The sequence below is a fragment of the Ischnura elegans genome, chromosome 6 (genome assembly GCF_921293095.1).
Source record: "Ischnura elegans chromosome 6, ioIscEleg1.1, whole genome shotgun sequence".
Lineage (NCBI taxonomy): Eukaryota > Metazoa > Arthropoda > Insecta > Odonata > Coenagrionidae > Ischnura > Ischnura elegans.
The window spans coordinates 60,682,291-60,705,542 of record NC_060251.1 but is presented as its reverse complement, the minus strand read 5'-3'; the positions used below and the strand labels follow the sequence as shown (position 1 = coordinate 60,705,542).

The following is a 23,252-nucleotide window of genomic DNA, read 5'->3' as shown; positions in this document are numbered from 1 at the left end:
TGCGTCCCTTGATTGCATGTGACATTCCTCCAATTACCTTCATCCTGTGCCAGTAATTTTTTCCTTGAGGTAATTCTCCCCCAAGAGAGACTCGTCACTCACGCGCAACCAGTCTTTTTCGCGACGAATATTTTACGCATCATCTTGCACTTTCGGGGAATGTTGAGTTGATCCGGGGATCACGATGGTGTGGTGGGTAGAATGTTGGCTCTCCACCCGGTGGACTCGGGTTCAAATCCCGGCGGTGGTAGAGAATTTTCTGAGACCGCGCGATCCCTGTTTGAGTGTTGTGTGGAGGACTGCTCTGCCTGTGCTCCGTCCGTCGGATAGGACGTTAAGCCGTGGTCCCCTTGGTGCCTTTCGTTAAGAGCAGGCTAATGTCGACGCCGGGTATCTCTCCATCCTTCCTTCCTTACCTTTCCCTAATGGCGCAAATGATATTAGCTGTCAGTAGACTCCTCCAATTTATCATAGCCTAGATACTCTAGGGTAAATCCGGGTCGAAATCTTTATCTCAAATTTAAAAAGCCGGCGTCATGTATTTTGAATAGATTTTTAAATTTATTTTTGAGATGCTGGAAAATTTTGACTCAAGTCTACTCTATGCAACCTGGGAACTTTCACATGATAACTTAAGTGTCAGACGAGTAATTGATCGCGAAAAAAGACGAAATACGACCGGTCGAAAGGGAGTGGTAGAGAGGAAGTGATGCGCCTTCTTAATGCATTGTGTGAGCAAACCTAATGCCTGGACTATTCCATACTTTAAACGTTACTACTTATTTACATCAAAAATTGCAATATTTCCACTCAATCTATTTGAGCACGACGCGTCATGAACTTGAGAAGGCACTTGAGAATGTTGTTGTAACAACGAAACGCGTCGTGCTCAAATACATTGAGTGGAATATATAGCAATATTTCATTTGACTACAGTGGTGCTTTCGAGGTAGGCGAATGATTCCACTCGTCCTCTCCTTGAAGGTAGACTTCAGCCACTGTTTTTCGTTGAAGTGCCACTTAAACTTCGCGCCGTGGCGACGTTGTTAGGAGGCCTTGGTTCCCACGCCGACGTCCCACCGGGTGACCCATATCTCGTTGCTGAGGCGATTTTTCCTAGAGATTGATTCATCGTGTGAGAAATGGGGATTAATTTCTCACTCTCGGTTGTAAACAAAAGACTTGGCGGAACCTTTCTTGGGAATAATATTCTATGACATAGCTTATTGTCTTGCCAATTTGAATCGTGGTCTTGTTGTTGTACATTTAAAAAAATTATATCATGAGCTGTATCATTATTTTCACTGTCGCCATGTATATGGAAAAAATAAGGGAATTTATGAAGAGAAGAGTAAGTTTATAGGGTCATAAGCGGATTTAGGGAAGACGCATGGGGGCACGTGACCTCCCGCCGCCACCCCCCCCCCCCCCCCCAAGACGCTTAAAAATTGTAAAGATTTTAATAGGGCTATCATTACGTTCGTTTTGTTTTGTGTAGTACTGAGCCTCAATCATTTAATTGCATATTAATTCTCATACTAAAATAAAGATATTATTTCGTACAGTAATTGTTGTACGCTATTTTTAATCTCAAATATGAGAATACCGTTTGCCTGTCAGACCGTTTTGCCTTGCCCCACCCCCAGAAAAATATCCTGGATTCGCCGATGTACAGGATACTGTGAAAATCATCGGAGAATATTTTTTAAGGGATTTTTGAGAGATGAGGGATGGAGCAAAACATTTTGCATGAAGCTGTTCTCTTATTTGAACGTTCCATATCTCTTTTGGGATTCAATTTGGACGAAACTTTTGAGCGACTTGGTCAAAACGTTTTAATGTTTTTTTTTAACTCGAATCGCTATTGCCTTTCTGTGCTTGTGAAATACACCTTTCCCATAATGGAATGACTTGACGTGTTCGCAGATGTGCTGTTACTTTCCGCAATGGCTATGTATTGAGGCATTTGCGCTATTATTTAACCATTGGGAATAGGGTAGTTTCCTTCCTCAAAGAAAACGAAAGGCATTTATTGCGATTCGTTACCCACCATTAGTGTATTCATAATACACAAATTATTTGGTTTTTGAAATACCGGTTTTGACGAATGGCAAGGGTCAAATTTTATCCTCATTTGAAAAAGGCCAGATTGGCGCCCATGCGATTCCACTCCACGTGACGTCACAGGGATCTAGTTTCTACACGAGAGGATAGGAGTTATGCATCGTCTGAGGTTACCAATGCATGCATGAGGCACAGAGCTCAGGGAAACATGTCTTAATAATCACCTATTAAAACTGGCTTAGGTCGGAAAGTTTTCTTCGTTTGATAAGGTATTAATAAACCTTTTTTAAGCCAAGCGCTACCAGCCAGCAAGGTACTCAGCTACCCGCTAGCATCCTGCGTCCTATCAGCGCTCAGAACCTCGATCAAGGTCACCTCACAAGGCGGGAGGGGGAACCAGAAATGCGTCTCACGGACTTATTCCCATCATTCCTAATTACGCGTCGCGTTTTCGCGCGCTAGAAATTTTTCACTTTTCATTTAATCGCTAAAAATAGGTATCGTCATTTAAAAATCTAAAAGCGTGAAATACGTTCTCCAGGAGTAATAATCTTTCGATTTAGGCAATAAAAAAGTAATAGGAAACCACCCTATTAACGCTGGAGGACAAAATGCGTTGAGAAATAATCATCAGTCGTGACCGGGATTAGAACCCGGATCTCCCCATTTCCGGTTACCAGCTGCAATAGCAGGCTATCATTGGTCGGAGTGAATGTCCAAGGGATTCAGGAGATCCGCGTTCGAATTGTAGTCTAGACGAATGATTTTTAAATGCGAATTTTCTCCTATATTGTTCATGTCTTTGCACATTTTCGTGGTTCTGTTAATAGAGTCATTTGTTAACGCAGTGTTGTAACCTATGGACTTATTCTTGCTAATTTTATCGTCGTTGCCCTCAGTAAACCTCTTTCAGTTGCTGTCAAGTTCTATTTGTCCTCTTTCTAGTTGTTTCCCGGGTGATTTGAAAGTAAATTATTTTTTTGGGGGTGATAAAGATATGGAAATATGAACGTGAAGGAAAGGATGAAATCAGCCAGTTTTTCCTGTCTGTCAATGGAAAATAATTCCTTACCCAAGTGCGCAATTCACATGTCAGTGTCTCATTCTCTCATTTATGATCATTTCTTTCCTTACGTCAATTGTCTACTTTTGCCGCTGTTACATTTATTAGTATTCATAGAAAGAGGGTATATCCCTTTGATTATCTGTCTCCTTCGTGATAGGACGAAACTTTTTAGTAAACATTTTTTTACGAATAGTTGTTTTTTTAACTAGCCCCTCGGAAGAAGCCTATCATTTTCTTTCCCATGTTTTCTTGTTCTTTACGTATTTGCCCGTTATAAATTAGAAATTATCTCTCGCCCACCATTGTATTCTAATTTCCCTACGGTCTGTTTTTTTCTTCGAGGAATATCTACATTTGTTTTCAGTCGTTGATGATGCACATTTCCTGTGACTTTAGTAATTGGGTAGTATAGAAGATACACGTTATTTAGGTTGTCATTTTTTAAATATTTAATACTATTTCCGTATCGTAGTTTTCCGTATTCTACTCCTCTTACCGATTGATGCATGTACCGCTGTTTTGTTTCTCTGTAATTAGTTCAATTTTTCACATGTGTGCGATACTTCTCTTCCTATTTTCTTTCGCAATATCAAACGGAGAGGTTGAAGTGCTCTCTTGGTTGAATCTACTCATGTGGTAATTCATTAAACTTAGAGATGGTTTCTTTTCTCTATGATTTTACTACCAAGCAATGCAAATGGGGACTGATTATCCTGAAAGCTCTTTACTATGTTAAAAACTTGGATAGGGTCAGGTGTTTGCGTGGGCCCTGAATGGAATACGTTTAACATTTTATTATAGCTTAAACGATATTTTTCCTTTCGCAATTTTCATTCAATTATACTCAAATTTATGTTGCTCTAAGTAAGTGAGGTGTGATAAGAATGAGGAAAATGTACTTATTTATGGTCTCGGAGAAAATTTGTGCTGAGATACCTGCTATTGCCATCAAATTTTGCTGGAGTTGAATAATGACACACTTTTAATCCTTTCATCCTATGATTGTTGGTTTTAGCTTAATATATATTTGTGTGAGCTTAATATATAATTCTGTGAGCTTGATATATCATTGTGTGAAATCGGGTGAAATGTTTTATTAGGTACTGTGGCCGTGTTTCGTAAGTAATTTAATTTTTTGCTCATATTTATCCGCTAAGTTTTCAGAACATTTTTTCCTTAATATTTCTGGTTTAAGTATAATTAAAGAGAAAATGGTGATCTTAAATCTACGCTGTGGAAATAGTAGTATTATCGACATGATTGAATTTGAATAGTCGTGTTAGGTCAAGGGTATATGAATGATTACCCTTGCGATATGACCTTGTGATTAGTGGCGTCATATCGTTTTCGAACTTGGGCTGGCAAAGACTTAAGCAAGGGGGTTTCCGAGGGTAGTACCAAGAATTGTGTTTACGTATTAAGTTTAAAATTGTGCCTTTCCCGAAGTAATTGTCCGTTGCAAAATAATTGCTAGCCTTTTCTATTGATCTTATAATTTTCAATACTCATCAGATGATCACAATATTTTGGGCTAGGCCGTATCCAGAAAAAGCATTCCCGGTTGGGTTATTGAGGAAGGATTACATTTCTGGGGGTTCTTGGAGGGGGCACCATTGGTTCCGAGCGTGGAGCGAAGTGTGGCAGGAATGGAGGTGCTCGGGTAGGATTAGACAAGCCTACTTTGATCAAAACATTGACAATCCCATAAGGGCCAATGAAGACATCTGTGGTGCAGTATACCAGATTAAATGCAGCTGCGCTGATTCCTATATCGGCATCAAGAGCACTGAAATGCCGAGTCCAAGAACACAGAAGGGCCGTAAGAATAGACAATTCAGCCAGTCAGCGGTGGCGGAACACCAATGGAGTGGACCGACCCAGTTGCGCAGCGAGGGTGGGGTTTTGGGGGATAATCCCCCCCCCCCCCCCAAGAGCTCAGAGAAATTTTTAAGTTTAATCCATTTCACTTAATTAGATTAATATTACTTATAGAATAATTTAAGGATTATAAAAATATCCCTCAGAAGGCCGTAAAACTCACCATTTTGAACCATTTATCTTAAAAAATTTCTGGGGGAGGGCCCCGCACCTCCAGCTTCCCCTGGCGGGTATTCCATAGCCCCTAACTCCCCATTATTAGTTGTGCCTAAAACCCCCCCTAGTCTTAATTGCTAGTTGCGCCCCTGGACCGACCCACAACATTAACTTCGATAACGCCTCTATTGAATAAAGAAGGTCGCTAGTATCCAAGGGTCATCAGGGAGGCAGTTGAATTCACCAAAACACCCAAGAACTTCAACCGTGAAGACGGCTACACTCTCGCCAGCGCGTGGAAACGGGTCTTCAAAGATCCCGACCAATCAGGGCACGCCTCCACAAAATAGGCGCCAAACAGGGTGTATATCAAGTGGAAAAAACTCTTCATTTCTGGAACTGAGAAACCAACTGGAACGTTGGCGAAGTATTGTCCAGCAAAATGGATAAACGCGCAAGGAAACCCGGAAGAAGCGCTGCCTAGCGCCTCCAGATATTCTAACCTCCTTGTGCCCCTAAGACAGCTTCTTCCCAGCATTACGTTCGAACCTTTTACCCTCCACTTGCTGCCGCCTTAATTTTGGTTTGGCAAAATGCGCGGGTAAAACAATGATATTGGGGGCCACGTTGGGAATGCATCATAACTCCGCGGGCTCCATATAAAAATATATTTCCCCCGGATTGGATTTAGACCCACAGCAGTTATTTTTGGAGTGGACAATGGAAACAAAACGAATTATTATTATTATTGTATTAACTATTAACCTTGCATGTATGTGTAGAAAATATTAGAAATTTTAATGTATTAGTTCTCACTACTTTACCCACTATAAAAATAAAATTGTTTTGTTTAAGTGTGATAAATTGCCGGCCTTGGTGGCGGCGGGGTAAAGTCCTCGCATGGTAACAATTATTCTTAACAGGCCTATTATAGGTCGCGGTTCGAGTCCCACCTGGGTAGGTTGTCCTTATCCAGGGCAAGGCTGTTCATGCCCGTCTAGTTGTTAAAATGTTAAATAAACCCCAATGTAAACGGCCAATATGTGCTGTTTTCGGTGGTATGAAAAAAAATAAAATCCCGCGGTCCGGAAAAAATGTTCACGGAGGGTCCGGAAAAAAATGTTCGCATGCAGGCCGCGGGTTGCTCATCCCTGCATAGAGTATTGCCGTATGAACACTTATAACTCGAATCATGACCTCTACTATACTTTTTGAATACTTTCGATTTACCATCCAATCCTATTCTTTTTAATTTCAACCAGGAACTCCAAAATGAAGTGGGTGCCTTACTCGAGTTCCGGGATGTCGTCATGGAGACGTTCCCGCACCTCCGGAGCAAGATGGCTGCCTCGGAGCAGCCCTCGATGCGGGGAGGCCAGGGGTCCTCTCCCGCGGGCACCACCACCCCTACCGCCGCCAGGATCAAGCTCCGTCCCCGTCCCCTCTCCTCGTCGCCGTCCTCCGCCTCGTCCAGCCCTTCGGCCGTCGTCTCCTCCGCCTCCCCGCCCGCAGCGGTCGCCGCGGGCACGGGATGGCGCGACTGGGGCCCGGGCGTAAGGGTCCGCAGGAAACTCAAGGAACCGGAGGCGGCCAAGAAGACCGTCCAGAGGAAGAGCGGAGGCGGCGGGAGTGGGGGCGGAAGCGGGGGAGGGGGCAGCGGGGGCGAGGCCAGCAGTGGTGGGACGGCCTCCGGGAGCACGGTCCAGGACTCCGGGTTCAGCACGGAGACGAAGGATCTGCACAGCTCCGGGACGGTGACCGGCCCCAAGTCCTCAGGGGGAGCGACCACGTCATCGCCGGCCAGTGAGGCGGGTGAGAGCCATCAGGAGCACCACCACCACCACCGGCAGCAGGCGGGCATGTCCAGCGAGGACGAGTTGTGGGAGCTCCTGGAGGTGATCCAGAGGAAGGGAACCAAGCTGAGGAGGGAGGTGGAAGAGCTGCAGGTTGGTGACCTTTTCTCACCAATTTCACCTTTGAGTGACATGCAGAATTGCCTAATTCCATGCAGTAATCCTCAGGCTACTTAACTGAGAAATGAAAACGTAATGAAAAATGTCTAAAGAACCATTTATATTCCTTATTTAAATATAATTTGCTGAAAATTTGAGTTCCATGTAGAAATGCCTCATGTCATGTGGAAATTGCTGGTTCACTTAACTGAGAAATGCCAAACTAATGAAGAATGTCTATAAAACCATTATGTTCCTAAAAATTGCTGAAAATGTTTACAGGGTATAGATGTTTTCCTTTGTGAAACACCTTTATTTAAGAAGTTATGCAAAATACATTATTGTGCTCAAATTATTTTACTGTAACAAAGATTTTTGAAATGAGTTCATCAATTAAGACTTGAAGGAAAAATTTCCATTGCTGTGAGTGACATTGGCACTTAGAGTGTTCCTTGAACTCACCAACAATAACTAGTTTGAAGGGACGTGCTGTTGATAGTGGTTATTTACCTTCTTCTTGTTGTTTTCATCAAATTATTAAGTATTAATTCCAAGCCTGCATCCCAAAGAATTAATGATGCCCATCAAAACTATGGTACTGCAGTAGTAATTCCAAATTGCTAATGCACTTTGGATCTATATGAGGGAATTGGAAGAGCTTGATACAAAGAATTGTCTTCTATGTCTCATTACTTGGCTCCTAAATATTTTTTCTACTATTGTTGAAACTGACGAAAGAATTAAATCCTTGTTAATGCCCTCTGACTCTTAGTAACCATGGTTTCTATTCTCTGCATTCATTGTATCAGAAATATCAAATGTGCTATATCAATTTTCCAAGCATGCTCTCTCAAATGCTGCTTCAAGCACTCCACTGCTGTAAGTGCAGTGATATCTTCTGGGCTTGACTACACAACCCGAGTGTGATGTAAATAAAAATTGTTCTATTGGGAATCAGTGAAGCCACATTCCAGAGGGGTGGGTTCAGAGGCATATGGGTGGCCTCCTATATTTTTTGGGTCTCCTCTGCTGAGGTTTCTCCTTTGGTTTGGTCAGAAAGGGGATGGGTCAGACTCCAAAGGAAGCCCCTCCTCATGCCCCTCAAAACATCCCCCTGGGATGCGGTCTCACAAATTTCCTTTAGCCCAATCTTGTCCTCCTTAACAACTTTTTTTTTTCTTGTATGATGTGAGGCAGGATTTGATGGAAATTCTTAATATTAGTAAAATTTGACATTGCAATATTTCCACTGAATTTTATATTGACGCTACATGTTTCATAGTTACAAACAAAATTAACTCTTGATAATGCTTTTTGTAACAACAAAACGAAGTGTCAAAATAAAACCCATTGGAAATATTGCAATTTCCAATTTTACTAATTTTTTTAAATTTGACTTTATGTTTTGATGATGGTTGTTACGCTTCAATGCAGGTCCGCTTGGAGAGTCACCAGGAAGATGAGGAGGAAGAGGCAGTGGTCAGTGGGCGAAGGAGGCGGGATGGGAGTGGGAGGGACCCTGTTGGGAGCAGGGGTGGGGCAGATGACGATGATGATGAGGAGGAAACTGCTGGGGAGGTGCGGAGGCTCCGGAGGGAGAAGGACCTATTGCTCAGGAGGGTAGCTGAGATGGAGGCGGACGCGGTAGGATCGGAGGCTCGCGTCGCCCGTCTCCAGGAAGAGGCCATGATGCTGGTGGCCCAGAGGTCGGAGCTCGAGGAGCGGCTGCGGGCTGCCCTGTCCCAGAAGTCTGAGCTAAACTCGAGGATCCATGGACTTCACGCACGGTTTGTGAGGGTGCCTGGCCGAAGGGGGAGCTCTGCAGGGAGCGGTAGGGGGTCTCCAGGCAGGGTTTCATCCCCACTGACTGTTGGGGGTGGGTTACGGAGAAGAGCATCGATGACGGCAGCAGCCACTGCTGCTGCAGCATCACCGGTAGGGGGTAGTCCACTCCTGGGGGTTTCTTCATCCGAGGATGTCCAAGGTTTACCCGGTAGTCCCTTAGGGAGCCCTGTAAGGGAGTCACCATGCCCTGATGTTAGTGGTAGGGTGTCCAGGTCCTCATCATTCCGGGTGGGAGTGCGTAAGGAGGCTTGGGAGTGGCCACTTTCAAACCTTGGTGATCTGGATGGGGTGGTGAGCAATCCGGCAGAGGTGATGGCTTCTTCAAGGGGTGTGAAGCGTGCTGACCCCAGAGTGGTTGCAGCTATCTTGAAGGAGGAGAACGTTTTGGAACTGAGGAGGCATTTGCTGGTAACAGCTATGGAGAGGGAGGTGAGTTTGGAAATTTGAATGTCCTTTCAAGTCTTCAAGGTCAATTATGACTTTGGTGCTACCCATGGGAGAATTCCAGTTGTTTCCAGTTGGAAGCAATTGGATTATTATTTACTAGATTTGACCTGATTGAACCAGTTTTAAGTCAAAATTGACTGGGTTTTGTCATTAGCAACAAAAACCAAAAGTGGATGGTATGCTTTGAGCATGATAACCATTTCATGACATTTTAACTTTTGTTGTATCTGTGAGTAACCTATACTCAACTCATCTTGTGCTTATGCTTCAAGTTGAACTACTAATGCTATAAGTCTCACAACTGCTCTTTTAAATCTAAAAGTACATATAGCTAGACTGAAAGTATATGCTCATTATGTTCAAATACATCTTGAATTCTCAGAAATAGAATAACCAAGGCACTTTATTCAATGTCTCTTTGTGAAGATCTGCGTTGCCTTATTATTACTGGTGTGTTATTTTATTTATGTACAAAAATATTTAAAATTCTATGTTAGGGTAGGTTTTCCCCTATTTGTTGAAAATATCCCTGCCTTAATGTAAAGGCAAAATTTTGATTTTATTTAATGGATGCAAAGGTTTTATAAATTTTCAAAAGCAGTTTTATGAATGTACTCCAGTTAAGTTCAGTTTGAAAATTTCTAAATGAATGCAGACTTGCCAGGATTAAGCCTTCTCAGTCACCTTAATTGCATTCAATTCAATTCTAATCTTTGATTGATCTGATATATTTACAGTGAATTCATGAATGTTTGTTTTCTGGCGGTAAACCATTTTTTTTTAATTCCTTCTAGACACTGCGTCAAAAACTTGAGTGGATGACGGCATGGAGAGGTGAGACAAGTACTGACCTTGAGAAGACCAAAGAGGAAAATGAGGATCTCCGATTCCAGGTACATCTTTCAGTATTTTTTCGAAGAAATAGAAATTGTTGTATTGTTGGAGTAAAAAATAATGGTTATTTTCATACACACTGTTAGATTTTCTCACAGAAACTGTCTCTTTATTGTATGTATTTTCAATTAACTGTTATTTATTTTCAAATACTCTAAAAATCCATGATAATTCATTCTTTCCGCATTACGAGTAATACCATGTACTCGTGCCCAAATTTCATTCTCTTTGATTCATAAATCTCTTTTGTTTTGTGAATGGTATCGGATCAATTTTCATTGAAGACTTGTTATGCTTGCCTGTGTTCTCAGTGGGGGATAGAGGAATTCTTGCTGAATTACTGTGATGAGCAATGTGAGACAAGATTTATTTATGAAATCAAAAATAGAAATAGTAACAGGGGGATTTAAATTTATTAGGAGATTACCTATCTTGTACTCTGTTGGGTGTGCTACTCCAGCCAGAGTGATAACAGTATTGAATCGCCTCCAAAAATATCATCAGCTCTCATCCCTCATTTTACCTTAATTTTTGGTGACTTTGTTTTCCATTCATTTTCCGATTTTATTCATTATTTCCTTTGGTTTCCAGAATATCTGTGATGTAATCCAGCAATGTTGCTCTTTACTTTCCAGCTGGAGGAGAAGAGTATAGAACTGGAGGGGACACGAGCCAGGATTCGGTTGCTGGAGAGCACCATGACGCAAAATGGCGATGCTTTGGTGCCCAATGGGAAGCAATCATCTCACACATTCAATTCTCCCATGACTCCAAAGGAAGACATCAATGGGAGCAGTACCGAGTCAGCACACTATGTGGCGTCCTCTCATGAAAACAATGGATCAAGGGGTGGTCGGAATGCTGGGCCAGTCTCGGCTCTCAGGACATCCAATCCTTCATTAAGGACACCTCCCGCATCCAGAACGCCCCCCTCATCCAGAACTCCTCCGTCTTCGAGGACGCCCCCGCTACAGACTCAGCTACGGTCGCAGAGCCGTGCCGGGAGGCTCAGTCGCATTCCACTTCCGCCCACCAAGTCGAAAACACCAAAAGCCCCTCCATCACCTGTCGCCAGGGCAACCAGCAAGTCCAATGAAAGTATGTCATCCGTTACGAGCAGTGCAGTGCATCGGACAGACTCCTCCAGGAAGCCAATAACGAGTACGACTGACAGTGGCAAGGTAGGCTCATCTACTCCTCTTGATTTAGTCCAATACTCCTGGGATTGGAGTATTGAAGGTGTCACGGATACCTAAAAGACTCCCTCAATGTACGTTATGTTATCCACTAAGCTCTTGCCAGTGGTGCAGGAGCTGACTTTATGAATTCAATGGAAAAAATTGCATTTATGTATTGTGTAAGTCTATCCTAATATCGTGCATATTTTTTACCGTATGTGCATATGTTATTCTGAAAGTTGGTACTTGATAGCGATGTAGTTTTTTTTACTGAGGATGTTAGACAAGTAGTTCAACTGTGTTCTGCCACTTCAACAGCATAAGTAGATTAGGCAATTTATCTCCCTGGGTTTATTTTTTATTTAAGTTTGTGGCAAATGAAAATGGTAGGAAGTAATACTTATTTAATCTTTGAGCTGTATCATACCTTGTTGGTCCATGAGAGGTTGAATTATATAATGCATAGAATTATTTTATATATTCTCTTTATTTTCTATATATTTTTACATTCAATTAATCAATTTAGCTATTTTTATTATTTCTCAAGCATTGAATTTGAAATACACTTGATTATTAGCACAGACCAGGGTTATGACAGAAAGGTAATTTCTTGTGAGGCTTATTATATACATTTTCAGCTAACTTTTGTTCAAGTTAGTTGAAAATGTATAAAATGTATAATACATAAGGCCTGTATACAGTCAGCTTAATTTCAGTGGTGGTAATTGATGAGTTGTAATATTTTTTCGAATAAATTGTTCAATAATTCAAAAAAAAATTAAGGGCAATTTGAGTTGAATTTTTTATTGCAAGATAATTTTGCAAAAAAGCTAATCTTCTACCTTTGTATGCCCTTGAGTTGCAGTTGACCTTTCTGATGAATCATTAAAGCTATTAGTGCACTCTGTGGAATATAATTATTGGAGTCAGCATTTCTTGGGGTTCAAACCTTTAGGGAGTTGCTTGTCTATTTACTTGTATAAATTAGCTTTTTTATTTTGGCAAAAGTTTGGTTAATACATTCATGGAGAATACATAGTTGCACTACTCATGGTAACTTATTGTATATACATGGGGGAAATGTAAGTTTATTCGTGACACATGTTGAATTATGCTGTGGGAAATGGATATTTTTCCTCTAATATCTCAGTCTAATTACTACGAGCTGGTTTGATCAGGTGCTAAGATTGTGCCTTACAAATGAGTAGATTTTTGCTATCAGGTAACGTGTGCACTCATTTATCAATTGGTCTAGTCCTAGTATTTCTCTACAACTGATATGTACCTATGTGTTAGTATGAAGAAAAAGCTGCTCGTGAATCTGAGTATTGTAATGAGAAACATGCTTGATTACTCTTTGAAATATGGCGTGGATTAATGAAACTACCTATCTCTGTGTTGAAAAGCCTTTAGAGGGCATTTTTTATAAGAAAATGATAATGTATAGGCCCTGTCCATTAAAAATGTATTGGACTTTATGAAATTGCTATCTTCATCCCTGTAAACCATGTGTATTGCTAATCATCGAAGAAATATCACAGGATACCTCTGCATTGATTTATTTATCATATTTTATTTTCTAGCCTGCTTTATGTATATGTATATATATTTTTTACTTATTTTATTCAACTATTGAAGGATTTTGCCTGGGATCAGTATTTTCACCACAAAATGGTGGTAAATTGTACGTACTAGTCAAAATTCCTGTAGTCTTCCTTAATATCTTCATAATTATTTTCTAGTTGCTGTATTTATTAAAGTGTTTAAAGTTTTTCATTCTCTTGCAGAAGACCTTAGCTATTGCCACGTTTATAAGCTGTGACTCTGGCAGCTATTAATTCATTTTTTAATTTAAAACAATATATTTTTATTTAAAGGTTTCATCGCTACCATTTTGATAATTACCTATTATGATTATACCCTGTGTTAGCTTTGGGAAATATTTTTAGCCTACTTAGTAGCAAGAATGGTTTGTATTATCATGACGGACATGCTAGATCAATAGTGCAAATATGTACTTGTTAATACGGGAGTGCCGGCGTTATTGTTTGGAAGGATATTGTGACTGCAGTGAAGTTTTTTCATTTAAATTAGCCTATCAAAGATTTCATTGAGTATGCCTGTCGTTTTCAAGCCTGTTTCTAAGCCACTCCTGTGTTTTCCACTGCATATATGTATCTATCATTCCGGTGACTGCTACATCACTATCATTCTGGTGACTGTGATTTCTGTCAGTCATCGTTCTGTTGACAATTGGCTGGTATCTTCAAATGATAAGGTTTTGAAATAACATCAGGGAGGCTGGCAAAACCTATATCACCATTGTAACATATTTATGTGGTGAAAATTCCAATAACCATAATTAATTTCAGGCCCATCTTCTTTTATTATTAGGTTCAGTCACTATTGAGTATATTTTAATCATTTTTGCTTTGTTTTCATTTGATAATTTTTATAAGAAACTGATCCCTTGGGTAGCAATACATAAAATAGTATTAATGCTGACTGTGTAGAACATTTATTTTTTGGAAGATGTGACAGATTTACTTATTATCTCCACCAAAAAGGAAGACATGGATTATTTGTCTGGTTCTGTGTGTAAAAATGTAAATGGTCTAGTCTTGGATCAACTATGGTTATGATTTTGCATTTATGTGAGTTAAGAAAGGAACATCATAGGTATTTACTTTTCAATTCTTCCTCACTATTATGAAAGCATTTTTTATGACCTCTTATACATGTTCCTGAATTGTTGGATGTATATTTTCCAGGTGAAAATAAGCTGGCTGTATTCCCGAATGAAAATGAGCACTAATTTATTTGGTACCTATTTTGTACATACCTGAGATGTGTGTAATTGGTGGGAAATGAGCTATGTTATATAAAGACTTAGTTAAATCACATGTGGAGGAAGGAGCTTAGGTACTCCTGTATCCAGGGATATTTTTAATTTTCAAATTTGCTAGATCATTCCCTCTATATTTCCATCTCTTTTATGAACTTCATCAGGTTATCTTGGAGGCGTTACTTATAGGAGCTCGTCATCCTTTTGTACTTGTCAAACATTATTTTCCCAAACGTTTTTTCCTGAATTGTTTGAAACATTTTCAGAACCATGATGTTTCATTGTGTTTCACCAAAGGTATTTTAGTTCTGAAAGAGTACATAAAAGTACATATGTATATTGCATCTCAGGTCTGAAGTTTTGTAAGGAGGAAGAATCTGTATTATCAGTTAAGTGAAATCACTCCACCAACTAACAAAATGTTTGCTATTGAAATAAAAGTGAAACCATAGGCGGATTTAGGGGAGTTAGGGGGCACGTGCCCCCCCCCCCCCCAGATACTTAAATAATGGATAAGATTTTTAATATAGTTATTTTTTTTATTACAAAGCCTCAGTCAGTTAATTTAATGTTAATAATTTTCATAGTAAAAAAGAGAATATTTCCCGTCAGTAATTGTTGGATGTTGTTTTTAATCTCAAATATGAGAGGACTGTTTGCTTGTCAGACCTTTGTACCATCCCCAGGAAAAGGTCCTGGATCCGCCCTTGAGTGCAACTATCTTTTATTTCAATGTATTGAACTTCCACTATGTAACGCCTGACCTAATGCCTAGTCGGTTTTCAGTTGTAATAACAGGGAGGTAGCCAGAATTATTGGCCAGGGGAGGACATATAGGTTGACAGGTTGGGGAGCAAGTCAACGTTACTGAGGGAGTGGGTGGTATTTTCCCAGGCTGGTTGAGATGAACAGATCGAGCAGCGTTCGACCTGCCCCCCTTGGCTACTGCCCTGTGTTATAAATAATTGGCAATTGATTGCATCAGCATACCATTCTAACTAACTTTCACTCATTGGCAGGATTTTTAAATTAATGTTTGAAGCAAGTGAACCCTTCTATTCGAGTCTGTCATGATATTCAAACTGCTTGATATTGTGTGGGATGAAGTCATTTTGAGCACTTTTACACCTAATCGCTTACTCCATGCACAAACTTCGACGGCACATTTTCAAGGCTATCCTTCTAGGAGCACATTTTGAGATGGCACTTTTTTATCAGCTTGTCACTATTGAATTTTTGCTTAGCATTAGTGCCTTTTCTTGATAGTGAAAAGTTTTAGAGAAACTTCGCTTTATTTTTAGGTGCAATTATCTGGTATTTGGTAGTCCATATACCATGCCAGTGTTGTCCAGTATATAGCAGATGCAGTTGATAGGCTTCTTTCACTCCACTCTTTCAACACCCCCCTGCATTCCAAAAGAGTCCTTTGAATCCCTGCATTTGTTTTGTGTCTGGCACTGTCAAAATTTCATACTCGTGGAATCAATAGCATATCTACTTTTTAACATAATAAAATCTGGTGGTGCAGCATACACTTACACATTGCCACCTTATTAGCCATAATTCTTCTTAAAAACTGTGCTCAAATAGGCAAAGTTAGTTCTCTATTCACCAACCAAATGACCAATGCTGGCAGCACCATCACCAGCCCATTGTGGGAGATGAGAGGGTGCTAACGACCACATGTATTATGTGTTGACGACAGGTGATTTTGATTAAAATTTAGCAATGGCCTCAATAGTTCAAGACTGTGAAGTTGTGAAATACATACATGTTGGCCAGCAGCATTGGACTGAAAGCACTTAATAATTCAATTCAGATCAATTAAGTGATCACATGCAGAACAAGTGATAGCTTGTTTGCTGGGGTTACTGTCGATGGGTATTTGATCCAGAGAGGTAAATTTAGTAAGAAACCCCATGAGGTTACATTTTCAACCTTGTCAGCAAAGGATACCAGCAAGAATGCTTTACATAGCCCTGGATTATTTGCAAGTTTGGTTTGAGAAGGCCTAAATGTTGATGACCCCAGATGATCCTTGTAAGCGCGCACGTAAATTGCTATGTGCATTTCACACTTTAGGTGCAAATTACCCTTTTTCTTTGGCTGCATATTGGGTATGTACTAAAAATGCTGCTAAAAAGTGAGCGGTGACTTGCTACCGAAAACAGCATTTTAATTTCTAACTTAGTGTCTAGCCCAAGGAGGCTTCACTCACTCAGTGGTTCAACCCGGATGTTGGATTTGATAGATGAGTAAAATCGAAACTTGAAGCTTTTACGTGGTGGAAGGGCTCCATATTAATAATCAAAAACACTTTGTTACTTCCACAAAATTCACAGAGTTTCTATTTTATTACCCGTTTTGGCTATTACACCATTTTCAAATACATACAATGTATCTTATATAATATAATATATATAATCTCTTATCTTACATAAATATATTGTATGTATTTGAAAATGGTAATAGCCGAAACCGGTAATAAAATAGAAACTCTGAGAATTTTGTGGAAGTAACGAAGTGTTTTTCATTATTAATATTGATAGGTGAGGGTAGAGCTTAAAGGCATGTTATTGATGTATACGTACAGTGTGAGGGCGAGCTCCTATTCCTAGACCATGTCACACTGCTGCGATTTTTCTTGGGGATGTCCGAAGGCTTCGCCCAGGATTGAACTGGGGGCCCTTCAATCATTAGCCGACCCATTATCCTACCCACTAGGCTGCAACATTCTTCCGTGAAGATTTCTTGAGACAAATATTTTTAGATGTAATACTAATTGAAATATTCCAAAGAACATCAGTATGAGCATGTAGCTGCAAAAAACGCCTTACATGAAAATATTGTTGCCTGCTGAAATTCTTGTGTAGTTCCTATATGCAGGGAATATGTACTTTTCTGCTGATTTTCCAATTTTTTAAATGTAAGTTTTCAAATCATAAAAAAATGAATGAACATCACTGCGTTGCTTCTATCACAGAGCAAAACTTGTTTTATTTTAGCTAATTGATAGCTTGCAATTTTTTGCCGTTCTAGACCTGAAAAACGATATTTTTTGTTGATTAGCTCTTCATGTTTTCAAACTTCTTTTCCCTACTAAACGTTTTCAAATGAAAATAAAATGTCTCTGAAAAAATTTTCTAGTTATTTTAAATGCTGTAAAATTTATCGTTATGGTTCATTTTTTTATAATCTTGAAATCAAGTTGACTTGATATTGTACTTTTGGATACATTAATGTTGTTCTCATTGTTGCTGATTTTATGAACCATTTCCTCAAAATTAGAAGCTATAATAGAGACTTTCAAGGTCCTGTGTATTTCATTAATCAGTCTATTTCTTTCAAATAAATCTAAGGAATGGTAGAGAATTTTATTTTTATAAAATATTATGCTGAAAATGAACAGGGATTATTAATTGTTGGCCCACAATTTATGTACTATAATGTTCCAACAGCCAGCCAATGTTAATTAATGCCTGTGATTTATCATGCTTTCTGTGATGATTAAAAACAAATCCCAAGTTGGTATCTCTATGTATTCCTAGAATGGCTCAATTTATGCGATAAGTGTTTCCATTCAAATCAATATTTTTATCTTACTATCAATTTGTAATCAAGGAAATATCCTCAATTTGTATAACTGCTGTTGGCATCCCTTTGAAATGAATAAATATGGAAAATGTGGCATGCTTTTTTATTAGCGCCATGTTGAGAATATGTTATAATTACTCTAGCAATAGGCTCCTCTGAGTTTTATTTGCTACAGGTTGGAACTATCAATTAATTCCTTATAAAATTCATTCTGATTATTGTATACATTATAATTCTTACCACAGGATTAAGATTAAATTCATAGCATCAATAATTCACCTTATTAATTTATGTGCACCCATTTTCCTTTGTTCGCCTCCTCATTAAAGTGATGAGTATGTTAGTGCTTCACATATATAATTTGCAGTGATAAGAGCCATTTCTTATTGAATTTTTGTGTATATATTTTTCCCCTTTATTACCGTCAGACGTCATTAATTGTTCTAGTAATTTTGTAAATCTTCAGTTTGAGGTCAAGGAAGATGTTTTTTTTAAGAATCTTGTGTAAATTATGTTTATATGAAAAAAATTAGTTCTAGATGATCCATTGCATGTTATTTTATGGATGGTAAAAGTTTAACTTATAAATTATGTATGGTTAGAATATTTTATATTGGTTTTAATTGACCGTGTGATAATATATACTTGTTGATTTTCATTTGAAACATCCTATTGTAAAATGTCAAGTTGTCAACAATTAGTGAGAAGTTAAACTAGGAAGGTAGGTAGATTAATACCTTGTGTACAATTGAATAAAGATATACATTACTATTGCTCTTATTTTGCTGCTCAATTTATTTTGAATGTGTTTGATTGAGTCATACGCTGAGAAATAAAGATACTATTTTGTCATGAAATCATAGGATGCATAATAATTAGGATTTTCAACTGCGTTGTTTAGAAAATATTCCATTTGTTCGAGAAATCTCTATGTATTTGTATTCAGTTTCGTGGGCTGCCCTTGTATCCATTTTTTAATGATGGTATCACTGTGCAAAATGGTGTTTGGTTCTGTGCAAATTATTTGACCCATCCTGAAAGAAATGACCAACTCTTCCCATTCACTACCTTCGCTGTCGTGGCGCAGGCAGGTAAGACGAGCGGCATGGGCAGTAGCTGGTGGAGGAGAAAGCGCCTTGCCCTGACCCACTGACTGCAGGCCCTGAGGAAGCGGCGAAAAGGGAGGAAAGGGGAAAGAGTCGACTCACCGACTCCCCTCCACACGTGATGAGGGTGAGGGGTTGGGCGGGGTTTTGACGAGGGAGCAGTGTGTGAATTGCTAAGGGAATGAAGCGCAAGATTGGTCTGAAGAAGAATGTGCCATTTTTGCTTATGGAAACCACCCTCTTCCTATGTGTACGCTTTTAGCCCATGGATTGTTCTCGGGAATGCTATCAGTTGGCCAGCTTTGTGTGTGTACAATCCCATTAGCCTCAACCTGTTCCCCCTGATCCTTGCAGCATGGAAGTGCACGATATGATTTGGTTGTTTTGTTTCAGCTCGTGGCGCCTAGCTCCAATGCATTTTGTTTGATTTTTGGAATGCAGTTAGCGTGAATGAGGATTGACTATTTTGGAGCAAAGGGCTAGCTGATGCCTTTCTGTATTCGGGAAGGTACCTACCCGATCTTGATACAAAGAATCATCAGCTCAAACTTTTAATGATCTTGAAGTTTAGATAAAATGGAATCTATAACCGTGCTCCTTGATACCGTTGTGTGTAGAGCATGTTAATCTTACTGGAAAATCTTTAGGAAGAGTTGTAATCTTCTCAAACCTTAACATATTGCCCATTTTTTAAGGGCTAGTCTTACTTTTTGAAAATGTGATTGCTCAGAAAGTGTATTGGGAATGCAGATTTTTCTTGATATGCAAAGCATTTCCTTTGGAAAACAAAAGCAGATACTTGCAGCCATGGATGTCTTATTTTCAAAATAGTTTACCTTGAATCCAATTTGTATTAGCTCTGTAATGACTTACCTACTCTGAAAATACCTTGCGATATACATTGTCAATGTTGAGAGGTACATCTTGGTAAAAAAAAGTACCTTCTCAAAATTCATGAGTATTATGTAAGCTGTGCCTCTTATTTGCTTGCAAAAATTTTGTAGTTACATATTTACCTTGTGGTCCCTGAATGTGGGCAACACATCATACTTTGTGAGATATTTGCAGAGAAGGTGAGCAATATCTGAGATAATACCCATTAGATTAAAGGTTATCCAAGATTGTTTGTTTCACATACTTTTTCATGAGAGATTCATTATTATTCTTAAAAAATGTTAGCAGTTTGAATGAATTGCATCATTGTAATTCTACCCCTAATTATGTATATATGCCCCATAACAATATTTCCGAGTATTATTTCCAATAATTAGTGAAATTTAAAACTTGGAAGACTTGTCACCTTTCTCCTGCTCTTTCTGAGTTCCTTCTCATCATATATGAGGTTTCCCTTCAGGTTGAGAGAACTTGGGTGCCATGCATCAGTAAACAACCAATTGGCAGCTTAACTTTGGTTTAATCTAGCTTAGCTTACTGATTGCCTTGCTTTTGTGTGTCATGTTAAATAATATGTCAAGGGGAAATTATTGTTACTGATCAGGTTAGTTAGTGAGAAACATCTATTAATTCCTATGCGTAGGACCCTATACCCTAGTGGAATGATTCCATGAGAAGAGGCTGTGTGTTCTAATTGTGCCATTTTAGTCTTAATTTTCTTTGCATGTACTGACATGTGTTTACAGTTAGTACTTAGTGAGCAGAAATGACTTTTTTGACTTATTTTCAGTGCTGATAGATGACTAGTATGAGCATGGGGATTTAAAATAGATGGATATGTCATAGTTAGTATGTAACTAGTGTCTTGAAAAAGTGGCTGTTCCTAAAACGGTTTTGTCATTGAATTTTAAGTGTTATTATAAGATTCCAAATGTGAATGTCATGATCTATAAACTATAAATTCTTTGCTTAAGCAAAATTGGAGTGTATGCTTAATTTATTTGCTAATTCCATTTAGCTTATTATACACTCTTTTATTCATTATTCAAATGGCATATTTGTAGTTTTTCTTGAATGTTACGCATCTTTTTGATATGTGCTCTCCTTGTTTCCTGTATTGAGATAAACTTGTTTATTATTCTGTGGAAAATGATTCAAAGTATCTATTTGTTTCAATGATGTAGTTCCTTAGTCTTGATGTCATATCTATCCTTCTGACTATTTTTATCTGTTTCATTTTCCAGTCTAATACGAAAACTAGAGTCATCTGCTTGCCACATCACTACAGCAGCAGCAATGTGATGCATTGTCAAGGAGTACGAACTCAGTCCATAAGATGCTCGCAGAATCCAGCAGTGTCCACTGTAGACCACCCCTACCCGGACTCCCTAAATGTTTCCTCAGCGCATCCTGAATATTTTGATAGCGTGGAAAATAGGGCTTGGGCCCACAGGAAATCCAACATACATGAATATCTCTCCAATAGTGCTTCAGAAATCTCGGAGACTTTTGACTCTGGTCATCATCTTGGAGGAGAAGGAATCTATTCCCCAATGGCTGATTCACTCGATGACCTACAGAACTCTGCGCCGGATGCTGGCCACAAAGATGGCGGGAATGGGGGCCATGGCATGTGGGAACTGTATGGTATGGTCCCCTCATCATGTAGTTCAAAGAAGCCCACGCCGAGGTGATCCAAGCCCTTTCAGAATGAACTCTTAGTATAGCAATACTGATGTCAAACCTTCTCCAAGCTCAGTATCCATGGAATGCTGAAAAGCCACTCTATATGATGAAGTTTTCATGGATCAAAACTTGCACTTTTTCCCCTGTATGCCTGCAATGGATTCAACATTACAATTATTGATGTTAGTCAAAATTTTGAATGACTTTTTGGTCCGACACTTTCGGATATTGACAAAAATGGTCAGTTTTTCAAAGAAAATTACTGAGAATTTGCAGAAAGCAAGATTCAGATCTCTTTTTTATGCAACTATGTGTAGAAATTTTGAAGGAGCTATCTATTCCAGGGAAAGTGGCAGCAAGTAATTTCTTTCATCAGAATATGTCTTTCAGTTTATTTATTTAAAAGGTTCTACATTCTTTGTTTTCAGACAATGTGCAATGATATCATGGAAGTTATTCTTTGTAGATTGTGGCCAATTTTTATTGAAGCAACATTCTTGGCAACTAATTTTACCACTGGTGAAGTTTAAATGGTATGTAATACTTTACATAAGCATTCTGCATAGTACGATTTTTATTTTATATGTGCTGCTAAACAAATCAAATTTTGATATTCTGCTCAAATACAATGGGCTATAGTTGCATTTTTATGCTTGGAGTAGCCATAATGGCCAATTTAAAATGAAGAAAAATATCTGTGCAACTATGTCAGGAGATAAATCTACCATGTATTAGATGCTTAAGGTCAGCAGCCTCTTGTGTTTTCTACGATTTCCTTAGAGGCAATAGTAAGTCAAGATAGTGACAAGTCAGATGTTAATGACTGTGTTATAGTGCCTGAATACATTGAATGATCTACTCTGTGATATGAATTTTTGGTAATGGTATTGTTGTGTGTATGTTTATTAATACAGTTAAGTATGCGAGATTGTTCCTCAAGACATTTTCATAGAACTTAAGACATGTAATCAAGTTATATGATGCATAAATCCTTGCACATGTCCTTGTTTCTTTTATTTTATATTTTCACAGTGGAAATTTTTACACCATGATATAGCTACCCTAATCCTTGCGACCCAATTTTAGGGGATAGTAACTTGGAATTAAAAAGGGAATTGCCTTATAGTGCACAGGCTACTCATCAGGTGATGCCATTGAAATAGTGTAAATGCTTAGATATTGGCTATCACCTTTGGAGTGAATGTTTTATGTGATTTTTCATCTGGCTACTTCCCATGAATAGTTGATCATGTGGTTTGTATTACTGTTATAGAGTACATTGACCTGTCAATGCGGTTATTCTTAGCCTACAGGAAACAACTCATTATCAGCCATTTAACTTACATCTAAGAAATAGTGAAATAAATGAATGAACTAAGATGGAAAACCTAAAAAAAAACAGAAAGCTTACTTTTTTACAACCTTAATTAATGTGATTGGGCTAAGGTTAAAAATAGACACCATAGCAGAAGGTTAAACTTTGTTGACATGGAACTTCATTTTCGCATCTAATAATATTACATTGGTCAATTAATAAGAGCTGTTATATTATAAGTAGAAAGCCTAACTATTAAAATAAACTTTTCAATACCTTGTTAATCATTAAAAAAATTAGCAAAACATAGTTAGCTCCACAATTTATCTGTC

The 23,252-nt window shown here is 38.8% G+C and overlaps 1 protein-coding gene across 3 annotated transcripts in view; it reads left to right on the top strand.

Annotated features, from left to right (window-relative positions):
- The window catches only part of LOC124160809 (serine/arginine repetitive matrix protein 2), a 328,640-nt gene extending 306,032 nt beyond the window's left edge, over window positions 1-22,608 (top strand). For 2 of the 3 annotated variants that reach the window (XM_046536882.1, XM_046536883.1), the window contains exons 3-7: window positions 6,427-7,110; window positions 8,551-9,390; window positions 10,203-10,301; window positions 10,938-11,483; window positions 21,164-22,608. In XM_046536882.1, coding sequence (XP_046392838.1) covers window positions 6,427-7,110; window positions 8,551-9,390; window positions 10,203-10,301; window positions 10,938-11,483; window positions 21,164-21,613 — 2,619 coding nt within the window. In that variant the 3' untranslated portion in view covers window positions 21,614-22,608. Of the gene's footprint in view, window positions 1-6,426; window positions 7,111-8,550; window positions 9,391-10,202; window positions 10,302-10,937; window positions 11,484-19,006; window positions 19,153-21,163 lie in introns of all 3 variants that reach the window. The other variant, XR_006865241.1, reaches the window with a different exon arrangement.
- The last annotated feature ends 644 nt before the right edge of the window (window positions 22,609-23,252 follow it).